Source organism: Lipophrys pholis (genome assembly GCF_963383615.2).
Source record: "Lipophrys pholis genome assembly, chromosome: 14".
NCBI lineage: Eukaryota > Metazoa > Chordata > Actinopteri > Blenniiformes > Blenniidae > Lipophrys > Lipophrys pholis.
This window is the reverse complement of record NC_137633.1, coordinates 22,491,314-22,505,957: the sequence shown is the minus strand read 5'-3', so window position 1 is coordinate 22,505,957 and position 14,644 is coordinate 22,491,314. Positions and strand designations below refer to the sequence as shown.

Genomic DNA, 14,644 nt, shown 5'->3' with positions numbered 1-14,644 from the left:
TTATACAATTTAAGCGGGTTTGTTGTTGGTATTCAGATTATTATTGTTGGTTGTTTTTAATAAGATAGACAAAAAATACAACAAAAAGTGACATCCCATGGGGCAGCAATTCAACCAGTGCAGTAACACCAACAGCAGTACCAGGACCTTGGCGAGTGTTTCTCTTTTCTCCCAGAAAGGTTTAATAAGCTTAAATTCCCAAATCACGTCCATGAATGTTTCTGTTTCTATCTGATATTTCCAGCATATGTCACTTGTTGATAATCTAGTAAAATATACCCTATGTATTATTTTGGATTGAATAAATGTTCTTTTTGTTTCCATTTGAGTTGTTACTCAACTATTTGATCCACAGATTTGACTGTTAATGATTGTGGTTGTTTTCCCTTTTGGAAAGTTTAGGTATTTTAGCCATTTTTTAAAAGCAGTTTTAGATCATTAACTTTTTTAGGCAGTTTAAAAAAAAATAATAATAATTTTCACTAATTTACCTTTTTGTAGCCAATAGATAAGACTCATTTTGAAAATGTGCGTGGAATAAAAAGTAACATAAAAATTAGATAAAAGTATTTATTTCTACAGAATATTGTGGAAGTTTCACAGAGCCGGTACAGAGAGACTGTTTATTTGACAACGTTTCAAGTGAAAACGTATTTTTGGATTGTAAGTTCAGGAAAGTTCAGCGTTTACCCAGTAACGTATTAAAAAGCTGAAAAGTATGTAGTTTTCATGTTGGGCCACCAGTGGGTATTTGGCACTATGGCACTATGACATAGTTTAACACAGGAAAATAATTGCCCCTGCCTCCCATTTCATTTTTATGCCTAAGGTCACTTTCTGTTGGTAAATATCCTGTTAACATCGAATCTAATAGTGCAATTGAAAATATTTTTCCAGCTCCTCATGCACCCACCTTTCTCTGATACAGTTTGAAGTCTTTTACTGAGTCCACTTTTCTAAAGCCCGATTGTCAAGAATATATCCACAGGTTTCTGATCTTTGTGAAAGATGCAACGCACCTTCTGGCAATCTAACCCACATGTTCTATTCCTGTGCGTCACTGAAACAATTCTGGGAGAAAGACTTCAGCACAATATTCAAAATACTATCAGTTGAACAACCGGTCTCTCCGCACGTAGCAATATTTGGGCTTCCTGAACACTAGACTCAGTTTGCATAACATTCACATCTTTACACGCAAGGCGTCGTATATTACTCTTATGGAAATCCAAGAATGCACCATCTTGTAGCCAATGGTTCACCGATGTCACGTCCTTTGTAAAAATAGAAAAGATCACACATTGTGTCAGAGGCAGTACTGACAGATCTTTTTGAAAATGGCAGCCTGTTTTGTCCTATATTGCTTTATTGAACACTCTGCCCCCTGACTAAACCCTCCCTCTCTTCTCTTATCTATTCATTTATTTAGATTATATTTTTTATGTTTGTATTTTTTTTTACTTTTCTATTATTTATCTATTTATAGAGTCATCATGATCATATTATGAGATATTATTTTCTTTCTTTCTTTCTTTCTTTATTTCTTTATTTATTTATTGCCTTAAGTTTTGTTTTTTTAGTGGGTGGGTAACTTGCTTCCCTTAAGGTGCAAGGGGAATTTGCACACCTTTCTTCAACACACCTGAATCTCATGATGGTTCATCACAGAGTTCAACAAAAAGCCTGATAACGAGCTGCTCACTGCAATCAGCCGTGGGAAACGTGCAGGGCGCGGCCCTCCAGAGGCCTGAACTACGAACCGTGATCAACATATCCAGGATCTCTCTCTGTTTCCTGGGTTGACTTATCAAGATGTGCGTGATCCTGATAACTGTTACTACCAAGCAGGTTATCCACTCTCTGGTTCAACCCAGACCTACGCGTGCGCGTTCACGTGAAAGGGGCGGAGTTTGTAGCGTCTGACCAATCACACACAGAGAAATCCTGCAGCGCAGTTTACAGATTACTGAAGGAGCAGTTATTCTCTGAGAAAATGAAGAATTAAAACACATCCAGCAGCTAAAAGCAACACTGCTGCTGCAGCCAAAGCCAGAACATTCCTGACTTGTTAATGTGTGACTTAGTGAGATTATACCAGATTAATATATCAGCGATATGAACGGACAGCCCGCTGATCAATCAATTTCACTTTATTACAGTAGAAACATGTCAGGCTGAACTTCCTCACTGCTCGTCTCTTAGTTTAGATTTTCCATCCAGTTGTTTACAGGCTGAGTTTCTCTTGTGTTTTGTGTTGGAATATTAATTAATCACCGTGACGACACGAGTAGTTCTCCATAAATTCATGTTTCTGCCGTTCTGTCAGGTGTGATCATTAACCTCATTATTCCAGATCAACCCTCGTGGAGATAAACAGACCTGGAACCAGTCAAGAACAAAAACATCCTTCAAAGCCTCAGTGACCAGGATTTATTTTATTATGTCAAAAATATCGTTCTAAATTAATTTGTCATCTCCTCCATGCTCAGTGCTGAACCTGCACAACAATCACCATCATTTTTTTTTTTTTTTTTTTTTTGCCCTTGTCCTGTTCGGCAGCTTGGGCCAACAATATGATGTGATTGAGAGCCTTCGGAGTCAGAACAGTTTTTGGTCTTGCAACAGGGAGAGACCTGGAGTCTCCTCCTGTTGCCTTCTCCGTCAGAAGTTGGCATGGCTGCCGTACACGACCGGGGGGGAACGCACAAAGAGAGAGAGAAGAGAAGAGAGAGAAGAAAGTCGAGGGGGGAGGGGTGAGGGGGGAGGGGGGAGGGGGGGAGGGGATAACATACAATGTCCTTGTTGTGCTACATATATTATTTGCAATAATCACACTCATCCAAATACTTTCCAACTGTTATTAGATTGAACCAGCCTGAGCAGCTCTATCTAGACAGTAAGATGATTTTCTAGATTAACCAGCCTGAGCAGCTCTATCTAAACAGTAAGATGATTTCCTAGATTAAACCAGCCTGAGCAGCTCTATCTAGACAGTAACGTGAAGCAGGAACATGAAATAACAAAGAGGCAACAACAAAAGAGGAACATGATTTTTAAAGTTTGAGCAAATGATGACAGACAACAAGCAACTTCAGAAGCACCTTTCGTGAGGAGTGAAAGTGTGTGTGTGTGTGAGTGCGTGTGGCTTGTCCACTGGGTGTGGCCGGAACTGTTGTGGGGGGACCCGTGGTGACACCCCGGGGTCCGAGGCCACCGCGCCCGGACACCGCCACCCCGGCAGACAGAAGCCCCCCAGGCCCGGGGAGACCCCAGCGAACCACCCCAGAGAGCCCCGCCCCCGCCCAAAAAGCACCCGACGGAGAATGCAGAGAGGAATCCCCCCCAGGCAAGAGGGGCCCACAAGAGAAGGACAAAGGGCACAGGGCCCCAGGCCCCGACCCAAGCCGCCAAACCGAGAAAAGGCCGGAGCAGGGCCCCCGGGCCGAGCGGGCCGAGAGCCCCCCCAACCCCGGCGGCGAGTCCCACCGCACCCCCGGGAACAGGCCCACCCACCGCCCCCCCCAACCCGGCAAGGCAGAGACGGCCCCAGCTGCCGCGCCCCGGACCAGCCCCGCCCCCAGACCCAGGAAAGCGAAGTCCGGCGCAGGCCCCGGTCGGAGAACAGTCAACTCTACACCCCCAGGAGCCTCATATTCCACCCGCCCCATAACCCCTCCCCCCGGGTCTTGATTGGGAAACCCAACCCATGACCCACCCCGCACACACACACACACACACACACACACACACACACACACACACACACACACACACACACACACGGAACGGGGGGGGGAGTGATGACTCTCGCACCCTCAGGCCGCCGGCCGGGCCCCCTCCCGGCCACCGCGGTATCCCAACCTCCACCAATCCAACAGCAAGTGGAGAAGGAGCACCGCACCCCAGCCCCCCCACAAGCGCCACGCCCGAGGGAGCGCGCCCCCCGCACTCCAGCCGCACTCACCCCGGGCCGGGGCGGGACCCCAGCGGGAGGTGCTGGGGGGAGCCACGTCTCCCGCCCTTCACCTGCCCTATATGTGTGTTGGATGTATGAAAGGGTGTGTTTTTGTGTCTTGAAAAGGTGGATGCGATGTGTGTGTCTATGGTGCGGTTTAAAATTGGGGGGTAGCGGGGCCCGGGCGTTCTACCGCTGACAAGCGGCAGAACCCCGAAAGCGGCTTACCCCCTCAAGACCCTGCATGACTAAGTGTGGTTAAAATTGTGGGTGGTGCAAAGTCGGGGGAGGACCCAGACCGCAATTAAGTAGCCTGGACCCCCCACCTAGGCACCGCCCCACTGTTCCCTATTGTGGGGTAATATAAGGTGAGGTAAGGCAGGGAGGGTTCTGAGGGAGGGGGTCCCCCCGTCGCTAGGACCTTGGCCCAGCTGGACCCCCCGCGCTGCCCCACCCCACCCCCCGAGCGGCCGGCCTAGGACCCGGGGGGCCACACCCCCCCAAACAAGGCGCCGCAAGGGGACCCGGGCAGGGAGCCCCCACCCCACCCAACGGCCAGACAGCAGAGTCCGAGACCCGCAGGGCCCAGTGCGAGCCCAGCCGGAGGCCAGTGGCCAGGGCACCCCCCCTCATTCGCCCACTCCACACAGCCCCACACCCCAACCCACACACCCCAACCCACACACACACGCACACGCACACGCACACGCACACGCACACCCCTATCAGGCCCTGGAGGTCACTCTCAGTTAACCGTCCATCCAGAACCCGGAGCCCCCCCCGTCCCCCGCTCCCCCCAATCCGGGAATGAGGCAGACCCGGAGCGCGGCAGCAGGGGCCAACCCGCCCCACCGGGGGAGGGGGCCAGAGGGAGGACCCACCCCCAGCGCCGCAGCGGGCACCCCCACCGGGAAGGGGGAGGCCCCGCACCCCCAGGGCCCGGACAACCCGCCCTCAACCCCCCCCCAGTCGACAGCCCAGCCGGGGCCCGACGCCCAGCCCCCCCATCCCACCCCAGCGGGCCCGACCCCGGCCCAGAGCAGAGCCCCCCCCACACCCCCGCCCAGGACTCCCCAGGCCAGGCCGTAGCCCCCCAGCATAGACGCCAGGACACCCCCGAGCCCACAGAGCCACCAACCACCAAAGCCGCGACGCCCCAGCCACGGATGGTCCCCAGAGCCCCGGGGTGGAGCCACTACCCCCCCCCCCCCCCCACAGGGCTACATGGTGTATTTAATTATTGGGGACCATGTGGACTCAAATTGTGTCAAATGATTTTTCCTACAAGCAGACATTCTCTCCAATGTGATGTGGTCTAGAAGTAAGTTTTTAAATAACTTTATATTCAAATTACTTTTGGATTTCCAGTTCATGAGGATCGCCTTTTTTGCGACGCTTAGGGAAACCAGGAGCATGCAGGACTCATTTTTTTCTCTTTTAATTTCTGTGAGATCTCCTAACAAGCAAAGTGAAGGTGAGACTGGAATAGGGTAGCCCAGGCATAGCGATAAGTCTTCACAAATCTTTTGCCAGAAGGTTTGGACTGGCGTACACAGCCAAAGTGCGTGTAGATAGGTATCTGGGAGATCACCTGTGCAGTTTGAACATATGTTAGTGGGAGTGAGCCCCATCTTGAACATCCTTTGTCCCGTGTAATGAACTCTGTGATCAATCACCATCATTTAAGAACAGGCAGGGCATTTTCCCAGAGATCTGATTGGTCAGGAGGCGGAGCTCTGACCTCTTATCCAGAACATAACCTGCTCCGGAGTAGGTTAGACTTTCAGCGTCAGTTACCATGGTGATTTATCCTGGTGAGACGTGGGCAAGCGTCATAGTACATAAAACCCAGGGTTAATCCTTGAAATTATCTCGATTAGAGAAAATCCAGCTTCGTAGTACAGGCCGCTGGACCTGAGTTTGAAACCCCGGTTCTAAACCATTGGCTCGTGGCTGGGCAGTGAAACACTTTCAGTTCTGCTCCTGTGGGCTGCAATGGCTGCAGGGCCTCAATGCCGCTTCCCACCACTTGGGACAGTGACGCTTCATTTAGTTGTTGAGCACACTCCAATTAGCAGAAGAGAAGAAGAAACCAGACATAAATGTCTGACTGAAGTGATGGAGAAGTTTTTAAAATGAAAAAAGAAGATAAAAGTGATGCCACCCCCTCCTCAAAGGCAAAATACGTCCGAAAGTACAGCACCTCAGACTCCTTCTTCAGCCGAACCGCAAAGCCCCAAAGTTGTGAATCTCAGGACGCCGTATCCAAACCGGTAGCAGACAGTTATCGTGGGTTTGAACAAAGGCCCCGCACCACGGCGGTGCTGCTCACCTCACTGAAGAACAGTAAGAGAGCTTTTGTCTGGGTAGATAAGCTAAGTTAGCCTGAAGCTCATATGCAATTTATTTTCTACTGTGTTTACGGCATTGCAGCACACACGCACGCACGCACGCACGCACGCACGCACGCACACACACACACACACACACACACACACACACACTCTGTACATAGCATTTGCTATTTCGAATTCTCCGGTAGTGCCCCTTTTAATTATTAATAAATAAATAACAAATTTATTCAAATTAATAATTTTTAATTAATAATTTTTTTTTAAATAATTTGTGAGTAAATGATTGAACAATGAGCAAAAATGAAAAAAAATTCAGAAATTACTGCCAGCGATTTATTACTTTCAGTAATCTATTACTTACAGTAATTTAATGCCAATGGCCAAACATAAATCTCAACACTAGTGACCGGCTTCTTCGAGCATTCCTTGTCACAGTAGATGTTAAAAACCAGACTGAAATCTGCAGCTGTCCTGGTGAACGCCGTTTAACGGCATTTCCATTAAAGTTTAAAATATCGTAACATTTGTTTGTCTTATTTTGACTGTAAACCTGTAAACCAATGTTAGCAGTGCTTATCACCGACACAGGTTCTGCATGCTAATCTTTGCTTTACTAACTTAACTCACACCCCTACACATTCCACATCAAAGACAACATCACACATGTAATTGAACACCATCTGACAACTCCAGACATTTTACAAAGAAAACTGCATTCACATAAACTCATTTTATAAATGGGCCTTCAACAGAGACACACTCAGGAGCAGATGTTAGAGTCTCACTACTACGCCCATTTGTTCTCCTAAACACATGGGATACATCCCAATAGTCCCTTCTTTCCTATCTACTTTTCCTTAACCTCGTGGATGACGTCACGAGGTTAAGGAAAGGTGTTAGGGGACTTCCTAAAGCCGTTAGGGGAAGGACTTTTACTTGGTGACGAAATAATAATCCGATGGCGGCGCAAGTTAGTGACGTCAGCTGTGGGGAAAAAACCAAAAATTTCACTTTTCACTTTTCATGGACACTTTTCCCCTGTCCCTCTAACCACTGATATAATCTCGAATATCACAAACTTTGAATTTAAAATCAAGGGGAAAGAGGCTGCCAGTTGAATAAATAACCAATCAAACAGAATAGGCTGCACAAAAGGTTTACTTTACTGTGTTCGTTTAACAACATCCGCATAACATTCATAATTGGGATCTGGGTTTTAGATTATTTACAGATCACCAGCGGCCCCTCCTGGAACCTTGCCATACTGTGCATGGAGTTAATTATCCCAGCTGTGCCTCCGATAATTGTTGCACTCTTTCAGACATATAAGCTCTGTCTACACGAGCCAAAACTATCTTTTTTCTCCCCGGCGTTCTTGAAAAACATTCTGTCCACACGTCACTATGAACACGGCTCAACATGTTATAGTACATATACCAGGCCTTTAGAGGCCGCTGTGATTCACTAAATACACCGAAAACGCAGAAGAAGACATGGAGAATACAGAAACTGAGAAGACGACATACTCCTGCTTCTCCTCATAATCCGGAACTGAGTTCGGGGCGCATTCACATTCCCCTGTTTGATGGGGACCAGAGTCCCCTTTAGGGACTTTCTGGGAATGTCTGTTTCGTTTGGGGAAATGTGAACAGACCCTAAACTCGGTTCAAGTGGAATGTGGTTCCCTTCAAAACATCAGTCTTGGTCCTCTTTCAAACAGACTTTCGAGCGGGCGGTTTGAGGGTCGAGGGGATGTGACGTTGAACGCAATGCATTTTGGGTGCGTGAATCCAAAAAAGACGTGGAAAAGGAAACGGAAGTCCTGTAACATTTGTTTTCTCCTGGAAAATAACTCATGCACAGACGTGGAGTCGCGAAGAAGTGATTCCTTTGCCCCCCCCCCCCCCCCCCCCAAATTGCAATTTACAAAATTTACATTGCGCAGTTTTACATTTTCTGTTAGGTAATAGACAAGCACAAAACACAAGATAATAAATATAGAATAAAAGAAAAAAGATAAAAAAAGAAGAGGCTAGAATGATGGTTACAAGATTAAGTAATTTAAAAAGAAAGTCTCGGGTTTCTCTGTAAGGTTAAAGTCTTCTACTGCAGTGCAAAGTTTTACAGCTTTCCTTTTCTCCTACATTTCAAAGATGAAAGATATTGACATAGCTCCTTATCAAATGCGTGAATATTTTGTTAAATTTTTCTATATCTGCTTTTGTGTATAGAGAATTTTCCAGTAATTAAAATTGTGTTAACGGCCAAATCATGAATAGAATTTTTTGCAGGTATACCAACTAAAACATGTCCTGTTTTAAGGTTAGAACAATTGTCAATTTTGCAAGACAACCAGCTATGCAAGTCTACCCAAAAAGCATTTCTAAATGTACAATTGGTTGTTTCAATGACTTTGTCACAACAACTGTTGTAATCAAAATCAAATCTAAGTTAAAAAAAAAAATCAGGATTTATGTCATTAAGTGTTTTGAAGTGAATTCTCTTTGCTTTGGAGCCACAGGAAACTTGAAACATTTGGATCTTAGCGTTTCAGGGTTGTTGTTTTTTTGCAATATAGAGACTCTGTTAGATGAAGATAGATATGGTTATTTACTGAAAATCTGTCTTATTGTGCAATTTGACAGTTTTAAATTTGAACTGATATATTGGTCATTGATCAAGAGTGAGGGAAGAGATGCTATATATGTGTTTTATAAATTGTTGTGGCCCCTGAGCTAAGCTGTGTGGGACGCCCCGGCCCCCCACACCATGGAGCCGCGGAGGCTTGAAATCTCGCGAGAGTTGATAAGTGGAGCGTCTGACGGGCTGTGTGTGTTGACGGGGAGGAAGAAGGCAGAGCAGCAGGAAGGGACGCTGCACCGCAGGAGAAATAGCACGAAAGTAGGAGGAAATACCAAACAAACCATGGCGTCAGGGGACACCCTGTATATAGAGGCGGACGGGACGGAAATGCCGGCTGAAATAGTGGAATTGCACGAAATAGAAGTAGAGACAATCGAGACGACAATAGTGGGAGACGACGGAGAACACCAGCCGATGATCGCCTTACAGCCGCTGGACTCGGACGATCCGCACTCCCTCCACCCGCACCAGGAGGTGATCCTGGTGCAGACCCGGGAGGAGGTGGTGGGCGAGGATGACTCCGAGCTGCACACGGATGATGGCTTTGAGGACCAGATCCTCATCCCGGTGCCCGCCGTGGAGGAGGACTACATCGAACAGACTCTGGTTACTGTGGCCGGGAAAAGCTCGGCGACAGGCCGAATGAAGAAGAGTGGCAGCGGGAAGAAAGCGGGCAAAAAGAGCTACCTGGGCGGGGGGGAAATGGGCCGAAAGTGGGAGCAGAAGCAGGTGCAGATAAAGACTCTGGAGGGGGAATTTTCAGTCACTATGTGGGCTTCGGGTAAGTTGTGAGTCCTGGTTGAATTCCTGCTGCTTGCCGCTCGCTTTGTTCTCGGTGTGAGTGTGTTGAGCCCGGGCCCGGCGGGGCCTCGTCCCCCGCTCGAACTACCACACTTTTCCCCGCTCCGGAGCACACAAACCCCATTCGAAAGATTTTTGTTTTTAAAGGTAGCCATGTTTTATGTGTCGATGGGCGCCGCCATATTTCCCCGGTCTGGAAAGTATGGCGGCCCGAAAAAATGGCGTTTATTTGGCCGACGAAGATGGCGGCGGGAGTGGGAGCGAGTGCAGCGCGCTCCGCTAGGCCGCTGTGGCGCAGTTCATCCGGGGCGGCGGCGCGTTCAGGGACCGCTGACCGAGCACCGTTCCGGAGCTCACAAACACCGAAAATAAACACAAAACGTCATATTTTCACCGCCGTTTCAAGGCAGGGAGGAAAAGATGGATTAATTGAATGATTTACACGTTTGACGGGTTTTTAAAACGGCGCACATGTTGAAACGACACAAGTGAAACTTGATCCGCCTCCTGTAATTGGAGCTGTCGGTATTTATACAAACATGTTCAACAAGAATGTGTTAAATTAGCAGGATAATAAATATACTAAACGTTTAACCATTTGTATTCCCAATTTAACACTATTAAATTTTAAAAACGCCAGATATTTCTACTTGTGCAAAATTTGTATTGCTTTAATTTATCTCAGTATTGTAATAATTAGAAAAATAATTGTATCAGGAAGTTTCAGTGGTTTCCCGTGACATTTAAAGCAAAATCTAAAGAAATAAAGTACATTAACAAAAATCAAAGCACTTGCAATGCTTTTTATATTAGGTGATCATGACTTAGTTGTTAATATTGCAATAACCGAATGATTAACAATAAATACAATTTAGTGGATATTCAATGTCAATCATGTGGAGTTTAAATGCACCTCATTTCGGTCCTTTGTGTTCATTGTGAATGTTGTTATCACAAATGTGTCATTCACTGTGCATTCCCCTAAAAAAAGTCAATTAGAATATCTACAGTTGGTGCAAATAAGCGGTTTTGTGTAGTTATGTAATTTTCAGATTGTTAAGATGTATTTCTGCTGAAATGGGATTCTTGATTATATAAACTCAACCAGATTCTGTTTCTATTTGAACTAAATGTTAGTTGAAGCCCATTTTTGAATTAATACAATAGAAAGTGTGTGAAGTATAAAATATGATTTAACATGTTTAACCTCTTAACATGCAGCGCTCAGATTTGTGTGACAGAATTTTCTTGCCGACGTGTCAAATCTGTTTCGTTCAGATGACAAGAAGGACATCGACCACGAGGAGCAGATCACAGGTGAAAACTCGCCTCCGGATTATTCTGAGTACATGACGGGGAAGAAGCTTCCTCCCGGAGGCATCCCGGGCATCGACCTGTCAGACCCCAAACAGCTGGCAGAGTTTGCACGGTGAGTGTGTCGTCCACCGCGTTCGGATGATGGCAACCAGCAGTACAACTCCTTTTGAACCACAAACTGTACAGTTTGTTTGACTCTCGTGTCTGTTGCAGCATGAAGCCGAGAAAGGTAAAAGAAGACGACGCTCCGAGGACGATAGCCTGTCCGCATAAGGTGGGTGCTTGATGATGTTCTCTACCAGTGTGTGTTTGAAATTGTAGACCGTCACGTAAACAAGTATGTTTTGTTAAGATCAAATATCTGTTTTTCAAGGAAGGATTGGCCAAGACACAATGATCTCACACTGGTAGAGGTTTAATTCTGATATAAAATACTGTCAGGTACAAAGCCAGGGCTGTCAAACATAAAGCCTGTGGACCAAAACGCTCCCACAAGTGGCTCCAATCTGGTCAAACCACCAAGCAAATTCTAGAAATTTCAAAGAAAACAGATTTGTTTAGAGAAGCGAACAACACTGAAACCCGAACTGAGATATTGGCATGAAAGCTTAGCGACCGCGTCAAACCAGCGTTAAAGCCATGCTGTCAGTGAGAGTTTGTAAAAACATGCATAATGCAACAGCTATACAAGTTATTTGGACCTTTTATTGTATTTTACATCATTATAATTGGCATTAAGATTGTAGTAATTGCTTGGTTTTTGTGAAAATACAGACATTTTCATCTGGTAAACTCTGTACCACACCAAAGAAAATTTTTAAGTTTAAAGGTTATTATGGCATGGTTTTACCAGTCCTGCCCACTCAAGGTGAAATTAGGCTGTATGTGGCCAATAATCTGAAATATGTTTGACGCCTGTGCTTCAAATCTCTATAAAGAGATCTGGTTTGTGTTTTTAGCTGCAGATCGTTCTGGAAATTATTGCATAAATGAAGTGGTGTGAACTTGGAGATTGTAGTTGATTCATATGGTGCTGTTCAAAAGATTACCTATACCACAGATAGAATCTTACTGAGCTGCAGTTTATATGTTAACCTTATCGCTGAGGTTACCATGGAAACGCTACAACACTCCACAATGCTGCACAGTGGGGCAGTGGTTAGCGCTCTCACCTCATAGCGAGAAGTCCCTGGTTCAAATCCAGGCAGGATGAAGTTGGCATGTTCTCCCCATATCTGTGTGGGTTTCCTCCGGGGACTCCAGTTTCCTCCCACACTCCTAAAAAAAACCTTCACCCTGAGTAGGACCATCGGCCCCCACCAGCTCCCCCCTGAGCGTGACTCGTGGGTCATTCGGTCAGACTTGCCCCAAAAGGACTAACACATATATTTTAAAAACATAAATCTACCAGCAGCTATTGGTATTCCCAGACTGTGTTATGATCGTGGCAGAAGACTTTAATCACTCCAACCTTAAGAACGGAATGCCCTGGTCCTTCAAAACTGTGAGGTTTCCAAACGAGAGCCAGTAACATCCAGATCAGGTCTACACCAACATTCATGATACCTACAAAGCCAAACTTCCTGCCTCATCTGGGTCTCTCAGATCGTCGCTCTCTGTCTTTGATTCCTGGTTAGAAGCCACTGAGGAATCCCAGCAGGATTGTTTGATACTACAGAATGGATGATTTTATTATTGGACTTCTCAGAAAAAGACCACAAGACGTGACAAATGGAGACAACATCTCCTCTGCTCTCATCCTGAACACCAGCACTTCTCAGTGCTGTGTCCTCGGTGCCCTCTACTGTCTGAGATGATCATAGACTTCAGACGGTCAACGTAAACAGAGTAGTCGGCCCTCTGCGTCCATGGAGGCGAGGTAGAGAGGGTGGAGAGCTTCAGGTTTCTTTACTGCCCCGCCACAGATAGCCTGCTGACCTTCTACTGTGCTGCCGCGGACAGGAAGGGCCTGTAACAGGTGGTGAGAGCGGCAGGGCGGGTGACTGGGACCACACTACCTCCCCCCAGAGACCAGAATCACCAGACTCAAAAACAGCTTTTATCCCCAAGCTTGTCAAATGTCTTTTTCCTCCTAAATGATAATGTCAGATGTCTACCAGTGCAATATTTCTGATTGTCTAATATCTCTGGTCCATAATACAGACTGTCAAACAGTTTTTTGTAATGGTGACAGTAAAAACATTTGTTTTTTCCTCGTTTTAAACTCTGACTGTGGAGGGCCTTCTTGTGTTTTTGGTTTGTGTGCGTCACATTCAGCTTTGTTAGACCATGTTCTGTTGTGTGTGATGAGCTTTCCCATGTTTCTCGCCCCTCAGGGATGTACCAAGATGTTCAGGGATAACTCCGCCATGAGGAAACACTTGCACACTCACGGGCCTCGTGTGCACGTGTGTGCAGAGTGCGGCAAAGCTTTCGTGGAGAGTTCAAAACTCAAGAGACATCAACTTGTACACACAGGCGAGAAACCTTTCCAGGTGAGTCCTTGGGGTCCTGGTGCGGTGGGGTAATCCCGCCCCGTGGTTTGCGGCTCACGATGTTCCTCTCTTTGTCTGCAGTGCACATTCGAGGGCTGCGGCAAGCGCTTTTCTCTGGACTTTAACTTGCGCACACATGTTCGCATTCACACTGGAGACCGCCCGTACGTGTGCCCCTTCGATGGCTGCAACAAGAAGTTTGCCCAGTCCACCAACCTGAAGTCTCACATCCTCACACACGCCAAAGCCAAGAACAACCAGTGAGCGGGTCGGGAACTTTGAAGCTACGACGACGCGAGCGTACACTGGAGGGTCCGACCTGCGTCTCTGCTCCCTGACAGACTCTTGTCCCGTGGCCTGCTTTGTTGTGAGATAACAAGTCCCTATGTATTGCCTCTAGGTGAAAGATTGGAACAGAGAAATTACCTCTTTGAACTTTTTTGATATAACACGGAGGTTTGAACAAGGAACTGGTAAACTCCGCCCCCTCAGGCTCCCGCCCCCTCGGCTCCACCCGGACGGAACAAGTTACACTTTCTTCTTGTGAAGACGTTCATTCATGGATCTGCACCCACACAAACAACAAGAAACCTATTTCTACTTTCGCAGCACAGCCACATCAAACATTTTTGCAATATCTTTCAAATTTGCATTGATTAAAAGATGACTTTTCAATTTTGTACTCCCCCCCCCCCCCCCCCCACCCCCACCCCCACAGTGTGCATATTGTACACGGTTTGACATAAGCTCTGTAATAATGTACGTAGTCAGATTGTCCCTGTAGCTCTTCACTGAAGAGGTTCGTTTGTTTTCTTTTTCCTGCCTTGACTGTGTTTGAGGGGATTGACTGGTCTTTGCATATTTTTATTTTCTACAATGCAATATCAGAATTGTGTAGATAATAGCCATGTGATTTTCAATAGTAAACACTGTTTAAAAAAAACAACCCAATTTTGATTAAAGTTTTCCTCCCTTGCACTACCAGCACAACAGGAGTTATTTGTCTCATGTTAAACTGCAGAACTAAAGTTAACTGTAAAATGCATTGTCGTTAAACTGAGGTGTGATCGTGTCACATT

General features: G+C 46.3%; 1 protein-coding gene across 1 annotated transcript; it reads left to right on the top strand.

Annotated features, from left to right (window-relative positions):
* Positions 1-9,112: 9,112 nt before the first annotated feature.
* Positions 9,113-14,618, top strand: yy1a (YY1 transcription factor a). The gene is made up of 5 exons (XM_080479553.1): positions 9,113-9,733; positions 11,032-11,182; positions 11,284-11,344; positions 13,407-13,565; positions 13,647-14,618. The coding sequence occupies exons 1-5, from the start codon at positions 9,235-9,237 to the stop codon at positions 13,827-13,829; spliced, it is 1,053 nt and encodes a 350-aa protein (XP_080335679.1). The 5' UTR covers positions 9,113-9,234; the 3' UTR covers positions 13,830-14,618.
* The last annotated feature ends 26 nt before the right edge of the window (positions 14,619-14,644 follow it).